Source organism: Crocodylus porosus, unplaced genomic scaffold (assembly GCF_001723895.1).
Source record: "Crocodylus porosus isolate Cpor-Errol unplaced genomic scaffold, CroPor_comp1, whole genome shotgun sequence".
Taxonomy (NCBI): Eukaryota; Metazoa; Chordata; order Crocodylia; family Crocodylidae; genus Crocodylus; species Crocodylus porosus.
Window position 1 is genome coordinate 14,415,706 of NW_017728948.1, and position 26,132 is coordinate 14,441,837.

At 43.3% G+C, this 26,132-nt stretch overlaps 1 protein-coding gene across 2 annotated transcripts; it reads left to right on the forward strand.

The window, feature by feature from the left end:
- The first annotated feature begins 11,705 nt into the window (after positions 1–11,705).
- Positions 11,706–25,870, forward strand: LOC109322198 (neuropeptide-like protein C4orf48 homolog). Of its 2 annotated transcripts, none has more exons than XM_019553156.1 (5): positions 11,706–11,879; positions 12,186–12,243; positions 14,168–14,309; positions 17,419–17,507; positions 25,337–25,870. In XM_019553156.1, the coding sequence occupies exons 1-5, from the start codon at positions 11,791–11,793 to the stop codon at positions 25,406–25,408; spliced, it is 450 nt and encodes a 149-aa protein (XP_019408701.1). In that variant the 5' UTR covers positions 11,706–11,790; the 3' UTR covers positions 25,409–25,870. The 2 variants fall into 2 exon arrangements, with proteins under 2 accessions (XP_019408701.1, XP_019408700.1); XM_019553155.1 differs by having other exon boundaries at positions 11,738–11,879; positions 14,165–14,309.
- The last annotated feature ends 262 nt before the right edge of the window (positions 25,871–26,132 follow it).

The window sequence follows — 26,132 nt, forward strand, 5'->3', positions numbered from 1 at the left end:
CACCAGCCCCCTTTTGGTTAGGAAGGCAAAGCAGTATTCATACTCCTTTCCAGATGTGCAGTGTATCATTAGCCCCTCTGCTCAGGGCCACACGCATCACAATTGGGATTAGAAGGGATTTTACCCCATGGTCAGATTGTCATTGCCTTCCTGTTGCAGAGTGCATAGTCCTCTTCCTTGGATATTCCCAGTACATTTTCACCACCACTTCTTGTCTTTGCAGCAGCAGGACATGGGCAGTGCCCTAGTTCAATTGTTTGACCTGTAACATATTAGGGGGTTCTTGGTGTTTTGAGGCTATGTGCCTGGTAGTTGTTTGACAGGTGTGTGTGTGTGTAGTTGTAAGCTATAGACAAAGACTCTTACAGGGTTCAGTTTGTACAGGGATGGTCTTGCCTTGAGCAGGAAATTGGACTGGACGGCCTCCTGGGCTCCCTTCTAGCCCTGCTTATCTGTAATTCTGTGATTATACCACTGAGGCTAAAAACAGACAACAGGCTTGGTATGTTTTGGGCATTTTATCTTGTGACAAACCCCAGACCTTACAGACAGACAAACCCATTTGCCCACATTAAGTACCTGTGAATGATCTGAATTAACACTTTGCCTTGGAACAATCACAGCTAATTCAGTTCATTGCTATTTAAGCAATTGTGTGTAAATGACTGTGCCTCATCTGTCTTGGTGCCAATCATTTCCTGAACCAATGGGCACTAAGTTAACTCAGTGGCCTGCTTTGTGCCCCTGTCTGTGAAGGTGAGTCACAATAATGCCCCTGTCAAATTTGAATCATTTGCTTTGTGTAAAGCATGACTTGGGGCATCATCAAACTCTCAAGCTATTTTTCCTGACTCAGCTTTTAGTTTAAAAGTGATGCTATGGTGTTTTACCGTTTTGTTAAATTTGGAGCATTTAGAAAAAGATAAAGTCTGTATAAGTACCAATATGACTTAAACCCCCAAATCTCAGTGCAAAGCATACAGGACTTATGCCTTTTTGATATTTTACCCAATCTGTGTGCAGGCATACAGTTTTGTCTCTCTTTCTTAGACCAACATGGCTACCGCATATACCCGTGAAACCTGGAAGATATTGTATTTAGCTGTTTGGAGATATAAACTTCATTGCTAACTAAGAAAGAAGAAAAGTTCACCTCCCTGCCTGACATCGGACACCTTCAGGGAAGAAGCTTGCCTAATCTGCATGTTACAGAGCAACTCTCTCACAAAAGGACTCTGATGAACCCAGGGATGAAAACTGCCACCCTTTACCTCCCCTGTGAAAAATGAAGTTTCTTTTCTACCTAGGGAATGCAAAACTCCAGGACTTTTGGTTCAGAGATGATACCTTTTATTAGACCAACTAAGAAATGGCAACAACAAAAAAAATCATTTTCTGCAAGCTTGCGGGCACACATGCCCTTCCTCATTTCAGCTGGTTTTGGATTTAAACTTCATTGTTGAACAACAGGAAAGATTTCTACACTTCCCTGCCTTTCTGCCATCTGACACCACCAGGGAAGGAATCCTGCCTTATCTGCACATCAAAGACATTCTCATGGACCGAGACGAGCAGACTTCCACCTTCAGCTTCCTCTGTACAAAAAAATTAAGTTTTTATTTTCTACCTATGGGGACTCTTTACCATCTTTAATTTTCCCTGAGCTTGAGGAAGGGCCTGAGTGCCTGCAAGCCTGCAGAAAAAGATCACTTTTTGCGATCTTTTAGTTGGTCTAATACACGGTATCATCTCTGAACCAAGAGTTCTGGAGTTCTGCATTTCTTTCTATCTCAGACCAACACGGCATCCAAATACATCCCTTTTCTACCTAGTAGAACTTTTACAATCTTTGAATTCTCCTCAGCCTGACAGCGGGTGTTTGGAGCCGAACACTTGCAAAGAAATAATTTTTTTGCTACTATTTATCAGTCTAATACAAGATATTGCCTTTGGCCCAAGAGTTTCGTTTGGGTGTACACATGCAGTTGGAAGGTTATAGCACTCCTTATCACCAGTGGCCCTTTCACCATTAAAGCAGGCCTTTACAAAATTTGTTTCTGCATTCTATATATAATCCATAAAGAAAACTTGCTTGTTCTAGCAACTGAAGTTGTTAGTTAGTAGGAAACAGTAGCCATTTTGAGGAAGGGCCAGTTGTGAATATAATAGAAAATAATGGATCTGGTGATAATTAACTGCTTAACTACAGCTGTGTTTCTTCAAATGTCCATTTGGAACTTTTCAGTAAAGTTTCACTAAATGAAATATTTGAAAGATAGAAAAAAAAAAAGTCTCAGCTCTTTGGATTTCTTCTACCAAAACATCATCATCATCATCATTGCTACTGTTGTTATTATTTCCTTTTTTTTCCTCTCTTTCAGCAGCACATTTAAATCAAATCAACAATGGCATTTACGCCTGTTTAATAATACCAAATGGATGCAAAATGACATGGTTGGGTTAAGTCTTTTCAGTATAACAGCTAGTTGTTATTTTCCATTACTATTTAATTGGTCTGCATTCTGTGTTGCTCTTAAGCTAGCTATTTGAATGGCAACTTGGGCAGCAGTGACCATGCGATGATTGAGTTGAGGATCCTGAGAAAAGGAAGGATGGAGAGCAGCAGAGTAAGGACTCTGGACTTCAGAAACTCACTCAGTGAACTGATGGGCAGGATCCTCTGGGAGGCCAGTTTGAGGGAGAGGAGTGCAGGAGAGCTGGCTGTACTTTAACGAAACCTTACTGAGGGTGCAGGAACAAACCACCCCGAAGCGCAGGAAGGCTAGTACATATGGCAAAAGACCAGCTTGGCTTAGCAGGGAACCCTTCAGTAAGCTGAAACACAAAAAGGAAGCTCATAAGAAGTAGAAATTTTGAGAAAACTAGGGAGGAGTATTGCTTGGGCATGCAGGGATGAAATCAGGATGGTCAAAGTGCAACTGTAGTTGCAGCTAGCAAGGGATGCAAAGGCGAATGTAGCAGGGCACTAAGGTGCCTGCTACTGGAAAAGCAGCAGTATGGGCTCAGGTGCTTGTTGCTAGGGGCAACCAGGAGGGGTTAAGGGCCCACAGCACTGTGTCAGAGAGGACTAAGGGCAGCCTCCTTTAAACATTGTTAAAATCAAAGATATGGTGGGCAAGATTGTGAGGGTGCTTTGACACTGACGTGGTATGGTAGGGGGTGCTAGGGGAGATCACGGCCACTGCTAGGACCCTGTGCCATCCCAGGGAACTAGAAGGGTTTCTACAAGGATCAGTGAAAGTGTGGGTCTCTTACTGAATGGGACGGCAACCTTGTGACTGAGGATGCAGAAAAGGCTGAAACACTTGATGCCTTTTTCCTCAGTCTTCACAGGCAAGGTCAGCTCCCAGACTACTGCACTGGGTAGCACAGTTTGGGGCGGAGGTGAGCAACCAACACTGGCAAAAGAACAGATTAGGGACTACACGCGTGAGTGCTGAGGGAGTTGGCTGGAGTTGGCCAGAGCTGCTGGCCATCATCTTTGAAAACCCATGGTGATTGGGAGAAGTTCTGGATGATCTGAAAACAGTAAATATAGTGGTCATCCTTAAGAAAGAGGAAAAAGGAGGGTCCAGGGAACTACAAACCCATCAGCCTCACCTCAGTCCCTGGACAACTCATAGAAATGGATTCCTTGAGGATCTGCCCCAAGCACTTGGGAGAGAAGAAAGTGAGTAGGAACAATCAGCGTGGATTCACCAAGGGCAAGTCATGCCTGACCAACATGATTGTTTTCTATGAGGTGAGAACAGGCTCTATGGATGTGGGGAGACCAGTGGATGTGGTATACTTTGACATTAGCAAGTCCTTTGGTATGGTCTCTCATAACATTCTTGCAAGCAAGCTAAGGAAGCCTGGGCTGGGGGTATGGACTGTAAGGTGGATAGAAAGCTGGCTGGAGCACTGGGCTCAGAGGCCATGTCTACATGAGATGCTTACTGTGGGGTAGCTTGCTACTACTGTGCAGTAGTGTTGCATGGCATGAACCATGACATGATGCTACTGCATGGTAGTAATGGGTTGCTGGACAGCCAGTGTCACCAGGAAGCTGTGCAGGGATGTGACCTACTGGCTAACTAGCAGCTCTGCAAGAAAGGACATGGGGGTTACGATGGACTATAAGCCACTAGTGTTCCCTTGTTGCCAGGAAGGCTAATGGCATACCGGGCTGCCTTAGTAGGAGTGTTGCCAGCAGATTGAGGGAAGTTATTTTTTTTTTTTCTCTTCAGAGTATGTGGAATACTGTGTCTAGTTTTGGGTCCCCAACTATACAAAAGAAGTGAACAAATTGGAAAGAGTCCAGTGGAGGGCATCAAAAATGGTTTGGGGGCTGTGGGACATGACTTGTGAGGAAAGACTGCAGGAACTGTGTTTATATAGTCTGGAGAAGAAAAGACTTGGGGAGGATTTAATAGCAGCCTTCAACTATTTGAAATGTGGTTACAATGAGGATGGAGCTGAATTGTTTTCAGTGGTGGCAGGTGACAGAACAAGGAGCAATGGTCTCAAGCTGTAGCAAGGGGCGTTTAGGTTAGATATTAGGAAATACTTTCACACAAGGAGGGCAGTTAAACACTAGAATAGGTTACCCAGTGAGGTTGCAGACTCCATCCTTGGAGGTTTTTAAGACCTGGCTGGACGAAGCCTTGGCTGGGATGATCTATTTGGGGCTGGTCCTGCTTTGAGCTGGGGGTTGGATTAGATGACCTCCTGAGGTCCTTTTCAGCCCTAATTTTCTATAATTCTATGATCTGTTAGCAAAAGTAAGATCCTGGAGGCATATTTTATAAGGGTTTTAATTTTAATTAACTTCAATTCATAAACTGTTTATTTGGCTGAAGTTTTTCAGAAAAATTGCATATTTACTCTTGGAATATGTGCCGTACAAAACTGAGGTTGAATTCCTGTTTGAAACAGATAATACTGATTCCTAATGCACAGATGGTGTATGATATAGTTAAATAAAAATTCATTTTATATTCAGGGCCTTTCAAGTTTAAGGATTCAGGACTTTAAAAAGACTGCATTTCTTCCCTGCCCCGCCCCCCCCGGAAAGAATGTAGATTTCAACAAAGCTTAAAAATTAGGCAAAATATGAAGACTCTTAAAATAGGTACGCTTCTGTAGGGAATTGCTGCTGATTGGCTGAGAGGGCCGTCCGCCATGTAGCCTTGCCCTTTGCCACCAATTTTCCTATGCCCTCCCTTCCTCCCCTCCCCCCCTCCACTGGCCTTGCCACTGCAGTGGCTGCTTCCTAGCAGTTGCTCTGAGCCCTGCTCCCCAGCAGGGGGCTGTACCAGGGTGGGGAGAGGGGTCTCAATTGGCCTGTGGTCCATGAATTTGCTTGCCTAGGGCTCACTGAAGAGTTAATCCTGCTCTATTTGTAAACATCAATGGCCAGTCCTGACCCAGTGCCCCCCAGTATGAGGGGCAGAGGGTGGGTGTGTGGGGCATGGGGGGGCCCCAAGCATCCCCTTGCAGGCTGGAACTCTGCCAGCCTGCAAGGACAAAGCCACCAGTTCCCTCATTTTTCTCCTTTAAAGGAGAATCGATTTTTTTTTTTTTTTTTAAAGTTTGTTGATCCATTTCTAATGTTTGTTTGCACCCCTTTCATATATTCTCACGACCTAATTTTGGGTTACGGCCCATGGGTTGAAAAATGCTGAGCTAGAGAAAGCATTAAAAACAATATCGGCTTAAAAATCGACCATTTTAAGTATTCTATATATTCTAAATCACTCCTAAAAACAGCTCAAGCCCACAACAACTAAACTCTACCATGCGTATGAAAAAAACTAAATGCACGTAACTTTAAAATGATGAAGCAGGTGTTCTTTCACCTTTGCTTGCTTTGTAGCTATAAAACCACCCAACATTATAAATAAAGATTGAAGCAACTCTGAACGATACAGGCCCATTTCATTCCAATAAAAAAAAAAAAGTGAGGAATGGTAGATTTAAAGCAATCGGGAGTCTAGTAGAGATGATACATTTTATTAGACCAACAAGATTTTTTTCAAGAAAAATTATTTAATTGCAAGCTTTTGGGCACAAACACCCTTCATCAGGCACTGGAGAAAAGATTGTAAAGTTCTCCTGGGTAGAAATGAAAGTTCATATTTTGTAGGATTTCACAGAGGAGTCAATACTCCAGAAAACTCCTGGGCAAGTCAGTTCATAGCTGGTATGAAGCCGCTCATCTCCTGTGAGGATCTGTGATGATGCAAATTACCTTGAAACAAAGGTAGGAGCAAGATCTCAGGTTTTGGGTGGTCGCAGTTGTTTCCTGCTTGGGGAAAATAAGAAGATTTCTTCTTTTTTTAAATCCTATCATCAAAAAAAATGGTAGATTTTTGTTTTTGAACAAACTGCATGTATCCTGCTCAAAATATTTTCTGCGAATTCACTTCTGTGCTGAAATCAAGTATGGACAATCACAGCCTCAAAGGAATTTGTTTGCAAAAGTTAGGAGTGACTGAAGAGGTTAAGTTGCAGAAGTTAGAATCTAGTTTTATCTAGTGAGTGGTCAGTATCCCACATTAATTTATCTGCCCAATTTAGTGGGTTTTTATCAGACCTTTAGAGAAGCTGTGGTCCTTCTTTGAGCTTTTTTTTTTTTTTTTTATAGTTGTTACTTAAAATCTTTTGCTTGTCTGAACCACATTGTAAAGGTATCACAAATCCACTGGAACTTCGCAACTTTTTTTTTTCTTTTTCTCCCTTTGGATTTTGAAAACTATTCACTTCAACCGCATATTTAAATGTTCCCAAATTATACAATCCATATACCATGGATATGAACCTGTTTATCCTGGCACAATTCAGGGCAGAACTGGATTGCACTGTAACTCTATGAAGGTGACAGCACTGTGAAAAAAAAATTAGCATATCACAAGTATTCTATTAAAATAGACACGATAAGAATATGCACTTTGTATAATAAATGTTTTTAAACCCCACTGAACTCCTTTCTGTTTTTTAATCCATGTACAATTTTCAGAGTGGAGCTGGAAACTGGGTAGAAGTCTGTTTTTCTGAGGAAATGAGATTACTCATGGTGATAAAACTCAAATGTGTCTGCCTAGAAACCTGCTCTATGCATTAAAAATCATTTGAAAATCAAAGAGTTCTGCCTTCCTTTCTTCTTTGGGGCAGTGAGCAGCAACTAGAACTGCAGTTTCCAATATCAAAGCTTCAAATACTCATTTAAATTGCCCATAAAACTAATAATAAAAGGTACTTTGGATTCCCTGTGTTTGTGGGGAATTCCACTCTAGTGCAGGGCTTCTCAATTTGGAGACTATGAAAAGCAATCGGGATATTATGACAACCCAGCTAAACAAGGGTTATGGTTAGGGCTGGCTTTATTTTTAGGAGGTTTTTGTATGTTGTTAAACTACAACATACCTTGCCACCAGTACTTCCCTATCCCCAGCCTCCCCTAGAAAAGTTACTTAGTCCTGTCTCACCTTCCCCCAAAATGAATATTAATTGATTTTTTTTTTTTTAAACACCATGATTCCTTCCTACTGGGCACATGGAAGTAAACACCACAATGCCCATCTTGTGCACATCTCAGACGGTCTGTCTTGGGATTTTATTTGGTTACTGCAGCCTCTGAATGACTTCACTGTTGCTGCTGATTTTTATAGGGAATTCCCTAGGTTAGTAGGATAATTCTGTGGCTTTGCAAAGAAGTAATCTCTTTACTTTTAGTTCTTGTATCCTTTTACAGAAACAGGGTTTTATAAGGACCACAGGAAGGAGCTGCTGGCCAGCTGTGCCGGTGACACCAGCAGCTGCCTGGGTGAGCACCCTAGGATGCCCTTGCTTTGTCATACAATTCCACCCCACTCTATCGAGTTTCCTGCCAACCATTACAAATGAGCTGACCTCCCACATAGTCAGGTCTGTGGGGGTGGCTAAGACCCTGGGCACTCGAATAGCAGCCTGTAGGCAACAAAGCTGCACTGCCTGCTACCCCATCCAGGCAACTGTTGCTCCAGGCAGAGGGCCATCATTGGTGTCGTGCAGGTGTGCACAAGTGTGGCAGGGTGTCAAGGGCTGAATGGGAAGCAAAGGGAAGAGAGAAAGGACTTAGAATGAAAGTGAGACACAGAATGAGTAAGCACAGCAGAGGGAGAGCTAGGAAGGAAAGAGAAAAAAGGAGAGGGAAAAACAGGACAAAAACACCAAAGGATGGAGGAAGACCGCTGCCTTGTTCCTTGCCCAGTCTCTGCTGCCTACAGTCCTGTGCATACCACCTCAACCTCCACAAAAACATCCTTTGTGAATTCTTTTCCTGGGGAGCAGGAATAATAGTCATTCATTTGAAGACTAATTTGTAGCTTAGTGGCTCCTGGCAGAGTTGAATGCCCAGCATATCCATAAGTGGTAGAGAGTAGAATGACCTTCAGGAAAGGTTAGCTGCCAAATAAGTGGGGGTAACTGGCAAATAAGCAGTGGCAGACCAAGAAGCAGCAGTACCACCAGGATGTGGTGGGGACAGCAGCTGGCAATGCTCTCCTCCTGAAAAGACGCATATAGCCTCTGACAGTGCTGTGACATAGTGAGTACAGGTCACCATTATAACAAGCCTGTCCAGCCCTCAGCCACCAGTTTACAAGTCCTCAGTGGCAGAGCAGGCAGAACATATTAGAATCCCAATGGCTGCAAAGGTGGATCAAGGCTTCAGTGGAATGAGATTTCCAATTGTGTTGGTCTCCTTGCCATTGGATCAAGGTCCCGTTCTTCAAGGACTGTGTGTAAGCTGATGTGCAGATAACCTGTGTTCCATCAGCAATAACCTTTCAACACTAGCAGTTGGCTTTCTTTGTTTTCCTTAGTTCACATGGTGAAGGAAACCTTTGCAAGGAAAAGGCTAGGATCTTACTGCTTTTTAATAAGGAGTCTGTGGGCTTGAGCTCGCAAGCCTGCAAAATCTTGAACTGATTTTTGATAACATAGAAACAAAGCTATAACAAAGAAGCCAGGTGTTGGGGGCAGTGGCAACTTCTGGCTGCTGCTGTGCTGTTGGCACAGTTGTGTGGTTGTGGTGGCAGCTGCCCTGGTGCTTCTGCCCTAGTTACATTACTACCAGGAGCAAAGTATAGCCATCTGAAATAGCTGTGCATCTGTAAGACTGCTGCAAGGACTTGAGGCTTAACAAATTCAGTGTGCTGGCAATGCAGAAATTCTATAGGCAGTGCCATGGGGGGGGGAGACAATGGCTCTGGGCACTGAAGCAAAGGGGGCACCAATAGGTGCTGCCCAGCTGGGGCAAGGTGCAGGATAGAGCCGTGAGCAGCAAGTTTGGGGGGGTGCAGGGACAGAGGAAGGGCAGCTGCGTGCACTCTCAGCCAAGCATGGGGGGGCATATGCCCCCCAGATCTGTATGTGGGGCGAGGGTGGGCTGCTGCTGCGGTCTTTGCCCTGTGTGCCAGACAGCACTATCTGTCAGCCACTGTTGTAGACTTTATGCACTCAGAAATAGCTTAAGGACAGCTGGGGACATGAGAACCTATTTAATCACAGATGTGTGGATGGGATGGCAGAGAAGGCATTGAGTGCAATACCAGGGATAATATAAACTCTTTTTGAAAAGCGCCATGGGATCTTTAAATTCCTTTAAACTATGAGAGACAGGCAGGAAGCTTCGACTTCAATTTAACATCTCATCTGAAAGGTAGTAAGTACTTCTGACAGTATAGCATTCCCCAAATGCTACATGGAAGAGAGAGCATTGGATGGGAGCCCAGTCCTAGCATCACACTTAGGCCCAAAATATCTTGGGCCTGAAATGATTTTGAATGAGCTATACTCTGAGTGACAGTGATGGTGGGACCTAGAACCTATGCGTCGCTAACACAGAAATAATTTCTAAGATTACAAATGAAAAAAGTACCTTAAGGAAAAATTTCAGGAATTTAAGCCTCTACCCAGCTAAACTAATCCAGCTCTGGGATTAGCAGAAGGCTTCATATTTTAGTCTGGTCAGCTTGATGCTTCCCACTTAATTGGAGGGAAAAGAACAAGAGGTATGAACAGCTTTGTGAACAGTCCAGATACTAGCCTGTGGGACAATGTAATAAACATGAGGTAGTTTGATAGTATCATTCATTTTTTGTGTCTCAGAAGAGATCCCAGTCAGTGCTCTGGGGCTTGTACTTTACAGACAAGTGAAAATACAATCTGGGATTACAAGAACACAGGAGTTAGAATACAGTGAGGGGCATGGGAGGGAGAGGCATCAATTTAGCAAGCATGTTTGCACATATATATAATTAATTCCAGACAGCACTGCTTGTAGGCATCACAGCAAGGGGAAATCTTAAAAAAAGGATTTCATGAAGGACAAGAGAGCAGCTTCAAGGGAACATGATTCTCCTAGTTAAAAGCACTGTATGATGGAGGCTTGAGGGACAAGATGAAGGCTGTCTCCTTGGTGAAGCCAGGGTAGAGGTCTCCACTGTGACAACACAGTAGATATAAGTAGGAAAGAACCAAATGATGAAGGGTCTTACTGGAGAGGATTAGAGCTGAGATTCAAACTGGTTTTCCATCCTAAAAAATTATTTGAAGTGTCAAAAAAAATTTTGTGTCCCAAATAATCAAGCAATGAAGTCTCAATACTATTTCATGCACCTAGAACCTGGGCAAACACTCTATAACACCTGAGCTAAGTACAGACAGTCAAAAAGCCCAAGGCTGAATCAATTCAATCTTTGCAGGTTAGTCTAAACTGCATAGATTGAACTGATAAGCAAGTGAAGAGACATTCACTTTTGATTCAGGAAATGTAGCCACATGTCTGCAGTGGTCCAAGCCAGAAGCTGGGGAGCTAAAGAGCATGTCTCCCTGCTTGGCTGAATCAGACAGCTTGGGACAAAGCTAGCCTGCCCACCCTGCAAGAGGGAATTCGCAGGGGAGATGCAAAGCATCCTGGGATGTTGGGGGACTGTGAGTTAACTTGAATATGGAGGGGATCTGGGACTGCAGTTCAATAAACCAATTTAACTTAAATCAGTTAATCATCCAGGTTCCTCTTAAACCAGGTTTGGCCATTTTGAAGGTGGTTTATGTGCACTGGACTTCTGTTGTGTTACAGATTTGAACCAGTTTCCAATCACTTATATGAGTTCACATGCAATTTCTGGCTCTAGCCCTGGCTATTAGGCAGGATGACCTTCTTCCTTTAGCAAGTGCGTATGTATCTGGATGATCCTCTTCTACCACAGGTGGAAATGGAATCCAGTCTATTTATAAGCACCAAACATTGCAGTGTATTTACAATGCTCCATCCACGCAGTACATTGTGTAAGGAAATGCAATGCAATTCATTGTCATGTAGCGTAGCTCCAGGGATAAAAGAGGAACATCGCTGTGGGCTAAGGGTTGTGTGCCTTGTTTCATTGAGTCGGTAGATAAAGTTCTACCTCCGGCAAGTTAATTGACCCAATCTTGCTGATTCCTCTGCTGCTTTGTAGGCAGTAATTGGGATTGCTCTTCAGGAATAATGTCCTGAGGATCAGGCTTGAGTGATTACAACCATTTGAACTGGCCATGCAAGTCAAACTTGCCTCAGCAGGCAGGAGAAACCACCACAGAAGCAAACGTTCAGACGTTCAGCACAAACTTCCTTCACGATGTGCTGAGGCAGAGCCCGTTCCTCTTTAAATCCTGCTCTGTACTGCAGTGCTCCAGCACCGTTGCCATGGCAGAGCCTTCACCATAGTAATAACCTCTTTCAAGGAAGGTTAAAGAGAGGCAATGCACATGCTCAGAAATGCCATATTTGTTCGGTTGGCAGTTCACAGCAGCCATTCCAAAGAGACCATCACAAAGACGAGAGAGAGCAGGTACTGGTATCTTTTCATTTGTTGGAGGGGGGACTTTTCTCTTTCGGGGAACCCCAGGCAGGCCACGCTTAGCTTCTGATCTGAAGTCAGTTGCAATGCCAATGGAGACCACTCTTGAAAGCATGATGGTATTTTTCTCCAGACTGATTTTTTTTTCCACTTGAAAAATTAACACAGTGAAATGGAGGCAACTGATGTCCTGTGGGAATGTTTCTTAACATGGGGCTTACGTATGCAGTGGAACTGGGACTGTATCGGGTATCTTGCAAAAGTTTAACTTAGCATCTGCTTCATTTGTTTCACTAGGGCTGAAACTCAGTTGACTACGGGAACAGTCTGTTCGTACCGAAGCACAGAGCCACAGGTATTTTAGATAAAAATTGGCGCTATTCTAATTTTCTGTTTCAGGAAACACTCAGATTTTGCTGTATCACATTGCAATGCTTGGGGGTTAACTAGATTATTTTTTAGATAGATCACAACTGATTTTAAACAGTTAGCTTATTAGACTTTTAATCCTCTGATTCAATTTTACTTTTAAATAAAGATTGTGGAAACGGTAGAGGATTTAATCAGATCATTATTTGTTGTCAGGAGGGCTTGGAATTTAAATTCATGCAGGGTCTCAGTGATATGCATGGAAGGAATTGCACTAAAGCACTGGTGCTGGCTCCTGAGACTGCGTGTGTAATCAGTGTGATGCTCCTTGCTGCTGCAAAGCCTGCACTTGCAACTGGGTTTTGTGCTTAGAGGGAGAGGGGGGCACACAGAAGTATTCATTTGCTGCACCAGTTGGTGGTTTGCCCCAGCTGCAGGTGTTCATGAAAAGCTTGTAGCTTAGTTCAGGTGTCAGGGTCTGGAAACATGGCCTTGCAGTTGTCTAACAGCAGATTTATTCCCTTATGTTTCTGTTTCAGGACTGGGGGGGAAAAAACCTCTTCTGAATTGAAAATGTTCACTGTAGCATGTAATGCTGTGTTCCAGCATTGCAAGCTGTGCACGCTGAATTCACATTCTTATGCAACGTCTTTTGTTCAACGTGCCTGGACTTAAAAATCAGGGAAAGAAGAGACAGTTTGTCCTCTTATCTTCCTGAGGTTTGCTAAAGAGAATCTGTGCTCTGGTTATGTGGATTTGATTTGTAATCCTTTTACAGCTTCACTTTATTTACCTTCTTGCTGTCTGTGTTGGGACATACAGCATGGGCAGCTAAAGCTGGGTGAACCAAGGCCATATTGGCATCTTGTCAGGATCCTGAGGGTAGTGGGAATTAAACAGATTGCAGTTGTAATTTCTAGTAAAGTTTGCTGCTTCAAGGGCTACAGTGCTCCATTTTGACTGAAGCCTACCTGGTTGGGTAAGATGAAATGCTGTACACTGAAGCTGGTGGTCTCCAAGGCTACGTACATAAAATCAAAAAGCCCAAGGCTGGACTGATTCAGTCATCTCAGGTTAGTCTAAGCTGTGTAGATTGAACTGATAAGCAAGTGAACAGACATTCACTTTTGATTCTGGAAATACAGCCACATGCCTGCACTGGCCCAGGCCAGAAGTTGCGGGGTGCTAGAGCATGACTCTTTGCTCATCTGGAGCAGACAGCTTGGGTGAAGTCTAGCCCACTCTGCAAGGGTGGGGGGGGGAGGGGGCTTGTAGGGGAGGTGCAAAGCATGCTGGGATGCTGAGGGACTGTCAATTAACTTGAATTTGGAGGGGATCTGGGACAGATGTACAATAAGATGATGTAACCTAAATCAGTTAGTCTGATACTGCATCCATCCAGGTTTATCTTAAACTGGTTTTGGACACTTTGAAAGCTATTAATGTGCACTGAACTTCTGTTGTGTTACAGATTTCAACCGGTTTCAAGTCACTTATACCAGTTTATGTGTAACTTCTGTCCCTAGCAGTGAAGCCATGCCTGCAGGTTCCCATGTTAATTTTAGTTTGTATAGAAAAGGTCAAGAATCAGCATTGCAAAGCTGCTAAGGTAGTGGGTGCCCTAGCAGGCAATCTCTGCAGAAAGGCCAAAAATGGAGAAGCCATGGTAGCTGAACTTCCATTGCCTTCCTAATGACCCCCCTCCAAGTTAGGGACCAGGCACACTAGTGGAGTCATGAGAGAATCTCTGCTGTCCACCCTCTAGTTGTTCCACAAATCAAGGCAGGCAGTTACTCTCCGAGGCTGCCAGTCTGAGACGGTAAGTTCGTTAAAACAAAATGTTTTGTCTGTAATATTTGTCACACTTATTTAATATTTGTTAACTTATTTATTACTCCTTTACAAAGCAGGAAGTGCCAGCTAACAGGATGCTGTTTCCCTCTCTCCTAAGAAGAGCGGTCTTCATGATTTCAATACTTTCTGTAATTGGCCTGCTTTCCGTGGATCCCATTAGAGCAGACCAAGAATCAGGAACAGCAATCCCAGCTGAAAGTATGTACTGCTTGTCCACTGGTTCTCTCAGACCCTAACCTGTGCTGTGATACATGTATAATACTTAGGCTTTACAAATTTGTAGAGAGTGTTCAAACTAGGAGATTTCATGTTTTCATTGCACCACGCCAGAAACTTCAGAATATACCGTATATCCCTCCTTATGGCCTACCTTAGCTTCTGAAACACATCCATACTCCCCATATATTCATCTGAGGCTCCTTACCACACTGCCTCTTTGTGCATCCTGTGTTCTGCCACTACTGCGATTGCGTCTACCGTATGCCAGTGTCATATGCCATCACCTAGGGGTGGATCCGGGGGGGTGGGGGGTGCACTGGTGCACCTGCACTGTCCTTTGATTCCCGGTCTCTTCAAGGTTTACAACCACCTGCATGGCAGTGGGAGCAGCATTTCTAGTCAGGTAGTCTATTGACTTCATGGCTCATTATAATATAGCTGACCCCTTCTAAACTTTTCATTCCACAGGTGTTAATGACCCTCTGTTCTTGTTGTTCCACCAGTCAAGCTATATTGTTCTGCAGTTCTGCTGTTAACTGTTCCTGGTAATGAAGCTCCTTTTTCACAGCCCTGCAGACTGGAATAAGTTAAAAACAATGAACTTATATTTGTTTTTGTTTCGGTCTTAAATTGAAACACTGTCCTAGCTTGTTAGTAAAACTTCTAGTTTATTTTTAACTGAAGAAAAATACGTGCTGTTTTATATGTGATGATGCACCTCAAAATTCCCACCTGTACCTGCCATCACTCCTGCTGCTCCCTCCCTTTGGCTTTTCCTCTCCACTCTCATGTGCCAGGCGATAATACTGTCCTTTATAAGCATCTTAAGACTCACTCCTGTCAGCAAATACTGGCCTCTCATTGCAGCTTTTACTCTACCTTCAAACGTATTAAAATGTTTCTTTTGAATTAAAGAAGTGAAAGCCCAAGATACCAAGCAAGCATTTCTCGTAATCTTTTGCTGTTCATTTGCAATAGTTTACCCCTCAATGAAAGAGGGCTAAGCTACTGCAGGTTAGCTTTTATTTACCAAAACGAAGGAGCATACAAATGAATAGTTACCATGGAACATATCATGTGCTATAAATCTATTTTACCTTGTGGTAACTTGTCCATTTGCTTATTCCTTGAGAGCTACTAATGAACAGTACTCTATCAGGGGTCATCATTATTAAGATGGACATCTTCATCTTTCCATTCGCCTCCTTTTGTTTGCAGTCATCCATTCACCTGTCTGAACCTAGTTTATATGACAGGCTAGCTGGAGCAAGGCCTGTCATTTTAATTACATAGGAAATATCAACCTCACCACTGGCACAACCTATCTGATAAGAACAGATGGACTAGTAACAACACTAGAAAATTCAGAAACACAGTTTTTTTTACAACCTGTATTTTTAGCCCTTTCTCCATCTATTTGGCTGAATATTTGGCCTACTTCTGTCCTCAGGCAGGCCAAATTCATCATTCCTTGTTAGCAGGCAGATCTTGTGCCGGAGGGTCCTGCTCCAGCTTGTCAAGAGTGTGTTGAAATCAGGTGAATGCCAAACATTTGCAAAATGGGCTGAAGGCTGCTGCACGATTCTTGTTCTCCTGAGGCTTTGTGGTGCAGGCTGGCCTCGGGTCTGGGCATTTTGCTGAAGCCAAGCATTCCAATAATGCAATCGAAAATGCATAAGAGGCAAGTGAGAGCCTACGGAGAATGAATGGTGGTTGATTTTAAAAGACCTGTTTTAATCACTGCTTTAACTAGTCTCTCTCCATGATAATGCTTATAGCATATTTTCTAGTTGGATGAATATCAGACCACAGCTACACACATCAGTTTAGGTCACCTGGATGTGAGAATACAAGCCTTATAAACATTAGTCGATCAGAATACAGAAGCCCTGCTGCTCTGTAATATCAGCCAAAGAGAGCACATTGCTTCAGTGCAGTAGGTGCTACACTGGCTTAGATTCCTGGGGCACATTGAACAGTTTAGACTAAAGTCTGAGCCAAATTCAAAGTCTCAGTCCATTGTATTGGCCTAAGCAACCACTCCCGCGTGATCATGATCTTTCTTGTATTCTATTAAACCATCTCAACTCTCAAGCTTGAGACCTGGTGATGGGGTCTTTCTTGGGAACAGGTTCAAAGCTTTGGGGCTCGCTACTGGAGGAGATTAGGCTGGGCAGCACTGTAATTGCCTGTGAGATAAGTGGAAGCAGACAGCTCATTTCTTCCGGTATTCCCCCAGCAACTACAACACTGACAGAGAAGGAAAAGAAGTGGAAGGTGACAAGGAAGAGAAGGCAGGAAAGAGACAAACAGAAATAGCAGTGAGAGAATGGAAGGAAGAGAAAAAGGAAAGAAGCAAAAAGATTAGAAAAAAATTTTAAAAATGAAATTACTTACCATGCGTAGTCCCAACTGCTTCAAGTGGAGATGAGAGGAAAAGAAAACACAGTGGCTTTACTAAGCCTTCATTAGCCTTGTTTCAGTGAGTTCTTTTTGAGGCATTTGATGATACTGAGGGCCCTAGGATAAAAATTTAGGTGAATACTTATGTAGATGAAGAGATCCTTTTATCTAGATTTTCACCTATAGGTTTTCATTTGACTTTAGTCTGAACACTTTTCTCTCTCTTTTTTTTTTTTTTGGCCCAGGCACTTGGAGTGCCTGTAGACATGCAGACTTGATTAATCTAGTCTGCTGGAACATGCTAATTACCATGCTCTAGCAGCCTCTGTGTCTCATGTATCATCATCGCTACACTTCAAAATGGTGGCTGGGGTGTTTTAAATAAAGCTTGTTGAATGAGCTTTAGTTAAAGCTCTCCCACTGCCATATGAAGGGCTGGGATGCTGATACACAAGATGGTGTGGATGCTTTAATTAAGGTGGCCCTTGGAGCCGCTCAATTAAAGTGTCCACCCCATCCCCGGAGCACATGTAAAAACACCCTTGGTGCTGATATTGGATACTTTATTTCCACCTTGCTTATTGTTCTCTCTAAAGGGATTAGTGCAGCCCAAACCCAGAGTTGTTCCTATTGATTAACATTTCATGCACCTTAATATTGTCTCTTTGCTGAAACCCTTCTCCAGGTCGCCCCTGTGTTGACTGCCATGCTTTTGAATTCATGCAGAGGGCTTTGCAGGACTTAAAGAAGACTGCGTATAATCTAGACATGCGGGTAAGGAGATGCTGGGCTTTTAATTGTAATATAAAAAGGTTGTTTGTCTAAGGTGGATGGATTTGATTTGAGCCTGGACAATCTTCTCTGCAAATCTGTTCTCAGAAGCCAGTGTCAGGCAATTTGTGCTCACTGGCCAGGTCAAGAACTTATGAGGAACTGTTGGGAGAATTTGTAAGGAATCAGGGCCAGGAGTGTTTTGACTAAGCCAGTGGCTCCTAACTCCCTCTCTAATTCAGATCAATCAGTGCTGGCTAAGAATCATCCAAGAGGCTGAACGCTTTCTACTCTGAGTGTATTTCTTGGACCTTTGCCTTCTCTGAAATAAATACAGAGAAACACTATATTTATTTCTTCTAACCCCACCCCCACAAATCTCTGAAACCCTAAACACAAACAAAACCTCAAAAAAATAAAGAAAAACCCTACTAGAATAAATTAGTCCACTGCATACACTTCCTCAAGGAAAAGGATTAGAGAGCAAACAACCTGTGATAGCTATTGCTTAATTCTCAGCTGGTTGTTGCTCTGATGCTGTAGTGATGATAAGCATGGAATAAGGACCCATATCAAATGGACTGTATGTAGAATGGGAACTAGCTGGCTCAAGACCAGTCTGGAGAAAATATGCCAAGGATTTCTTCTCACTAATAGTCTGTCTGCCTTTTGTTACTAGAGCTTGCAATCTGTGGATATTGCGTCTCCAAATGCTGCTAATCAAATAGCAGCTTGTCCAGGATATTTCTGGTTTGTTTTTTTTTTCCCCATCATTATCTATCAAGGACTTTACTAGATGCAGATCTGACTCTTGTGATTCCTGCCTTTGTTACCTCAGTATTACATAAAGCAGTTCACTCTGCTTAGGGCTATGCCTTAATCAATCTGGGAACCTCCTCAAGTTCTATCTTAAATAGTAGTAGTGCTTTGTGCTCTTAAACAGCTGGCATGTTCCCATCATAATTAAGTGCTGACCTTGCTGTTCATTGGAACTAAGGACAGACATTACACATAAACCAGTTTAAGTGATCAGAAACCGGTTTAAACCTGTAACAGAACATAAATGCACATAAACCAGTTTCAAAAAAGCTGAAACTGGTTTAAGATAAACCTGGTTGAATGTAGTATCAGACTTAACTGATTTGGGCGAAACTAGTTTATGCAATGTCTGTCCCAGACCCCTTCCTGTTTAAATTAAACCAGAGTCCCGCAGCATCCCAAATTCTTTGCAGCCCTGGGCTGGGCTGGGCTGTCTACTCCAGAGAAAAGGGCTGGCCCTGCCCCACTGCTCCCTTGCCAGAGCTTCAGCAGAGACTACAGGGACAGCAGGATCTGCCTGGCTTCCCTCTATCCCCTCCCCTCCCCTTGCTGCTCAAGCAGAGATCCTCCCCTCCCATCTCCCACAGCACAGACCCCAGCCCCACAGATCCTAGGCATATGGTATACTAGCTAATGCTGAAAGGTGTACGTGTGTGTCCAATTTCACTAGGACAGGCAGATAGAACAGTACTCACTTACAGCTTTTTGGAGCTAATCAGCAGGTCAGCTGGTAATGTTCCTCCATTCCTTCCTTGGAAAAAGCTGTTTAAGAAGAACCTGAACTAATGAGAGAGGCTTTTGTTTTGTTCATGGGCTGATAAGTGCTGTGTTATCAACTCCCTGCTGGCTCCCTCACCTGTCAGGTTTGCAGACAGTATGAAGAAGCAGGGAGAGGGAGGTTGAAGAGCTCAGTATCATCAACAGATGCATACACTGAACACCCCCATTTTGCCTCAGAGTGCTAGCCAGGAACTGGGGTCTGTCAACACTCCCACCTCTTGAGCAGCAAGTGAGAAAAAGCTTGGGATGGTACAGGGAGGGTGGGGGTTTAAATCCCTCCCTAATCAGAGTGTCCCGCTGGGGCCTGGCCACACCTCCCCCTCAGCTCAGTACTGTTGAAGGGAAGGGAGGGCTGCTGTAGTGCACCCCAGCTTCTAGCCTGAGCCACTGCAGGCATGTGCCTGCATTTCCTCAGTCCAGAAGGAATGTCTGCACAGTTGCAAACTGGTTCAATCTAGACAGGTTAGACGAACCTGCAAAGATTGAATCAATTCAGGCTCAGGCTTTTTGAATGTCTGTCCCTGCCCTTTGTGTCTCTGCACCCATGCAAAGTGGAGAGCAGGACAGCTCATCTAGAAGGAAGTAGCAACATCCAGAAATGGCACGTGGTAGTCATTAGACTTGTTCTCCAGTGAAATAGGAAGCTTAATCATGGACAAGCTTTCCACTGGGTCATATCTAGTCATTTTGGATGTGATCAGAAGAGCAAAGGAGTGGGGGGGGGGCAGAGTTTTAAATATAGGAGTGAAAGAACAGCCACAGTGGCTGACTGCTCCAAGACTAAGCTGCATCTCCTCTGAGGGCTGGGTCTCTGTATTTGTACCACTTTGGATACAGTCTACAGATTTTGGTTTTACCAGCAACCAAAGCCAGTTATCTGTTAATCCAAGGGCTGGAGTGCTGCTAGCAGGGGATGTCCCTCATTGCTGACTGTGTCTTGAAGAGTTTGAGATACTGCAATTCTGTTCAAGTTCTGAAGCTTCGTGAGGATATGCAGTAGATGGACAACCATCAAAGTCCTTAGAAAGGGAGAACTCTAGTGTACAGCATTTTTTTGAAAAGAAGTTTCTAGTACTTTGGGTGCTCTGCTGCATGTCCTATGATTTATATAAGCCAATGCAGGTCCTAGGCTTGGAAGTGCAAAAGCACGCTGGCATTTTTAGCAATTGGATTGAAGCCTCTTTGAAAAGAGAGTCCCTTAAATGTAAATGAAAATGCAGCTGCTGGGAGGAATATTGTGTGGATGACTTACCCTGAAAAGATATATTCCAGCAGGGCCAAACTGGATGCATTTATCAAACAGATTTGTTTATAAGTATAAAAGTCAAATGTATACAGACAGCTTCTGAAAAAAATCTGCTTAATGAATACATTTGCTGAGTATCACTTACAGTCAGAATGATACATCAAGGCTGTGTTGAGTTGTGCCAGTAAATCCTTCTCCTCTGTTACAAGGATAGTTGAATCCCTTCAGCAAGCAGCACTCAGCACCACCTGATTGCTTCCCGGTAAGAAAAGATAAATACAGAGGAGATGTGACCTTTCTAAACCCGTGTGCTTGGCTTGAAACTCAGTTTTTTGTGTTTTTTCTGCAGCAATTTCTCAGGGCTTCAAAAATTTCTCGGTGACAATAAAGTGACTTACTGAGGATGTGTGTTACTGATGTCATGGCCACAGGCACTAGAGCAAGGAAAAGCAAAGGTTAAACTGTGTAACATAGAATCATAGAAAATGAGGGTTGGGAGGGACCTCAGGAGGTCATCTAGTGCAACCCCCAGAGATAAGAGTGGTATTTAGATGGGCTCAAATCAGGAAGGTGGCAAAGAAGGCTGAGTTCTTGAGCCCTGCAGTTGTCTACTTGTACGTGAAGAAGGGGATACTTTTCTTCCCTTATTTGTTTCTTTTTTAAACTTAAGATGGTATGATGAAATTTTTTTCCCAAAGAGAAAATGAAGAGGGAATGGAAAGATTTTCAGCTAAGTTCAGAGTCATACCTACGAATTTCTCAGTTGTAGGTAGGAATAATGTTGCCATATGTCCAGGTTTTCCCAGACATGTCCTCTGTCTGGGCAGTTTTTTAAAATATCAGTAAATGTCCAGGATTTTGCTCTGCCTTTGCTTTCCCAGCTTGCCCCAGCAAGGAGCTGCTTGGGGTTGGGGATGGAGAGGGAGGGCAATTGGAGGCAGAGGGCATCACGGGCTCTGCATACAGCCCTGGCAGCTCCAGGCAGGTAAGTCTGTTGTGGGCAGGGGTTGGAGGGCCAGGGCTGAGTTTGTGTGTGCATGTATAAGTGCATGTCTGCCTGCACTGGGGCTGCAGCAGGACAGTGGGGGAGGCACCTGCCCCTCCAGCAAGGGAAGGGGGTGGGAAGTTCTTTGGGACAGTAGGGAGCTGCATGGGCAGTAGGGCTAGGGGGCACGGGGCTGTGGGTCGGGAATGGGGAGCACTGACAGTGCTGGGGGGCAGGGGGCTGTGGGTTGGGAATGAGGGGTACTGGCAGGGCTGGGGGTGAGGGACACCAGGGGGTGGGGGACTGTGGGTCAGGAGTGCACGACACAGGCAGGGTGAGGGGACTGCAGGTCAGGAATGAGGGCTGTCAGAAGGGCTGGGGGGGCTGCAGGTTGGGAGTGAGTGGCAGGGGCAGGACACAGACATATTACTGCCCACCCCCCCAGTCATTACTCCCCCCTACAGGTGTCCTCTTTTTTGAAACTGGAAATATGGTAGCCCTATGACAGCAGACCATGGATACCTTGCCCTGTAATATATTTGTATGGTGCTAAACCCTGTAATTTTCTCTTCATCAACTTACAGCTCTTTTTACCATTAAGTGATTCCATATCTAAATTCTTGAATGGGCCTGGACTAGGAATTTTCTAGTCACACAGCTGAGCTAGGAATTGTCTATATACATTTTCAAAACATGATAAAGCATGGGGTCTGGATGAGTGTAGCTTTTCAGTTCTTCACTCATTAGTTCAGTACTTGCCTGAGTCAAACTGACCAAATGTTTCAGTATGGTAGTTGTTTGGTACTTTACCAATAGGATGTGCTTGGTTGTTATTACGCATATTTGAAAGATTTTGTACAATGTGTTTGGCTGCCTTAATTTAGTACCTATTATGCCAATGAGAGAAATTCCATCCAGAAAATCATTGATCCTCTTGCTGGTATTCTTATAAATGGAGATTCAACAATTTATGTGATGTGTTTTTATCTCTACAATGGGCCTAACCAAAATACAGTGTTTGAACAGCTCTGAATTTTGTTGGACTTAAAGTAGAAATTAATTTAGAAGCATGGGATCTTCTCTAATTTTTAGGAATAACTTTAGAAATGTTTTAATCCTGGTGTATATAGCTTTGTGATAATGCTTAAGTATTAGCTACCAGCCCTGTATTTCATACCATTCATTCTGGGGGGGGGGGTTCTGTCCATAGTTACTTGGCATGTTGAAAGCTCATGACAGTAGGAAAAAAAAAAAGGCCTGACCCATGTCTGAGTTTTTTTAAACATTATTAAAATATATATAAAGATGGTGAGCAACCTTGAGACTTAGCTCAGAAAATGTTGGTGAGCTCTCAGATTCCTTATTCATAATAGTTTGAGTAGTGTCAAGGTGAAATTTAAAGTTTGGTGACCAAGTGCTTTTAGGAGATTAGCAAAAGTGTGATCAGATCTTCCCAGATAGCAGGAACTGAAGTGAAAAAAATTTATATATCTTGTATTAGTGAGATACCATATAACTATGCTTTATGGATCAATTAGAAAAAGCTTAGTATAGGAAGGAGTTGCTGCACTGCTCACCAACCATTTTCTCTCAACAAGTGCTGGCCCTCTGGGCTAAGGATAGACATTACACATAAACTGGTTTAAATGATCAGAAACTGGTTTAACCTGTAACAGAACAGATGTTCAGTGCACAATTTGAAAATGACTAAAACTGGTTTGAGATAAACCTGGTTGAATGTAGTATCAGACTTAACTGATTTGGGTCAAACCCGTTTATGCAATGTCTGTCCCAGACCCCTTGCTGTTTTAAGTTTAAATTAGACACCCCCAGCATCCTGGCATGCTTTCTGGGCTCGGCGAGGCTCTCTACTCCACAGCAGAGATGCCCCCTTCCCTCTGCTCCCTGGCTGCAGCTCAGAACAGACTGCAGGTGTCCCTGCTTCCCCTCTCCCCTCCCTGTCCCCTCTGCCTTACAGACACCTCTCAGCATTAGCTAACAGACAACATCCTGGCTATGGTCGGTGCTGTGGCAAATGGGACAAAGGGAGAATCAACAGATAGCTAATAGTGTCCTTCTGTTATTTTCTTAATGAGGTGATAAACACTGAATTAGGGCTGATAAACACTATTATCAATTCCCTCCTGGGCTGGTCAGAAGTGGGGGTACCCCTCCCTAATCAAAGTGTCCTGTTGGGGCCTGGCCATACCCCACACCCCCCAAAAATCTCCTTTTGGAAATCAGTGCCATCTAGTCCCTTCCAACTGGAACTTTTCCAGATCTCCAGCTGAATCATCTCTTCTCTGCTGTATGCTATTCAACAGAAAAGGGCCTCAGTACCTCTCCCTAAGCCCCTTTTGGATCCAGCTGTCCAGTTTAGGAAAGTCCCTGATTCTCAGGTGTCTTCAAACAGGCTAAACTAGCAAGCAAACCCTTCTAGTACCCTTCCTGGCATCAGCTTCTTCCTACTCAGGTAGTCTATCAGATCCAGCCACTCCCCTGCTCCCCCACTAAATCCAAGCCAGCTGCCCCCATTCCTGCAGATACCTAATCACTCCTTTCTCTTTGGTATTTTTTAGCCCCAGGTGCTACCATTCTCAGAGGACCAGATGCGGTACAGCTGCTCTGCTTCTTTATTTAAGGAGGCTGCCAACTCTGAGCCAGGGTTCAGCACTGACTGTTACATGTCTATACAGCATCTAGCATTTTTGTGCTGGAATGAAAGCTAGATAGTAATTATAGTAAATAGGTAGAAGAAGGAGTTAAAGACAGGAATAGAAATAAAGATAAAAAATTCTTTATGTCCTTGAGAGATTTAATGTTAATCCAGGCTGTAGAACTCGTACTTCTTTTCACGGTTTGTGTCTCTTCTTAAATAAAACCCAAATTTGGATTTTAAACCTCCCATTCCTGTGTTGTGACTACATAAAGTATTTCACCCTGCACAAAAGCACCATTTATGGCAAATACTATTTAGAAGGCAGGGTAGATATACATCTATGTAGACTAACTAAATAATGTATGTATGTATATGTGTGTGTGTAGATAGATAGATATAGCTTTTATATATAGATATAAAAGCTTTTGTGAACCAAAGTTCACTTCATCAGATGCTATGAAAGTGCGTGCAGAAAGCAGAGTGTAAGAGAAATTAGAATACAAAAGACAAGGGAGGGGAGAGAGAGAAAAAGAGAGAGATGGGGATGGGCAGTGCTAGGAGATGAAAGCAAAGGAGCAGAAGACCCATGGTGCATTTATATTCATACATTTATTTGCTCCAACATGCCGGAGATCCTTAGTTCAGAAGTGTACTGCCGCCATTTTCTCAGCACTGACGCGCATTGTACAAATGGATGCATGAGCACCAGGCACTTTTAAAAGTGCCTGGTGCTGTGGCTCAAGTCATGTGTACAAATGCCCGTAGAAACAAAGGGGGTCCAAAAGCTAATTCACATAATGAGATAATAATCCACAGTCCCCATTAAAACCAAAACTTGGCACAGTCTAGTTTGTTCATGATTTCTTGTTCCACAGTTTCCTGTGCAAGCTAGGTTTTATTTTATTTTATTTTTTTTTGCCTGAGAATCCAGAAACACTGCAGTTTTGCTCAAGCTGCTGTGACACTCAGGCCAGTAAACAATTAAAACAAAATAAGAAATACAAATTGCTTTAAAAAAAATGTACAATAATAATGACCCCCCTCACAATAAAGTGCAAATACCCTGTAAAAAGGACATAAATAAAAAATCACTGTGTACCATGTTCCTGTATCTCTGTGCATCACAGGAAGTGATGCCATCTTGTTATACTAATGTAATCGGCAAAGGCTTAATTACCCGTTATAGCAGTAAACAATATCCCTGGTTTTTTTTCTCAGACTGTTATATAGAAGCAAACTGGAAACTTTTATGACAAAACTAAAATTTAATTCTTTTCAGCAGGTAATTAGCTTAACTGCACTGATGCTCTTTTTTAATGTTACTTTCCCCCCTCTTCTTGCAGACAGAAACACTGCTTCTTCAAGTAGAAAAACGAAATCTGTGCGACTGTGTAACTGCAAACATGCTGAACTGAGTGTTGGATTACAGCCAAAGGAGTGTCACCTGTTCAATTGTTTATAAAATGCTGCTGTATATAATACAGACAGTTTTATGGAGTACATATTGCAAGCATGTAAGCCCCAGTGTACTGAGAAAAGTGTGGGGTTGTGTCTTATGCTTGTTTTCTATAGTTCTCTCTGTTTTCACATCTTCTGACCTGCTGTTAAGGGCTCAATTCACTAAACCAGTTGCTTGTTAGTGGAGTGGAGAGAACCTCTTTCCTTTGATTAAGCCAAGCATAACCCACAGAACAAGTGTGATGTGGAGAGTTTTGCAGTGTAGCCTGCTGCAGACTTCATCTCTACTATGGAAGTGCCACCGCTGTGGCTAGGCTAGTCATGATGAGCTAAAGCACTGCATGTTTTTAAGAGGTTTTTAAGACCTAGCTAGACAAAACAGTGGCTGGGATGATCTTGTTGGGGATGGTCCTACTTTGAGCAGGGGGTTGGACTAGATGTAACCTCCTGAGGTCTCTCCCAACCCTCATTTTCTATGATTCTGTGACTCTGTTGGGATCTGTGGTCATTCACAGATGGCTCCACCTCCATTTCAGAGGTGATAGAAGCTGTTGTCCACTTTCTTTGCAATGCAAATTAGGGTGAGACTCATCCATGTTATAACTCCACAGACTTCAGTGGCATTATACCTACTTACACTGGGATTGAATTTAACCCTTAACAAGCTTTAGTTTTCCTGGG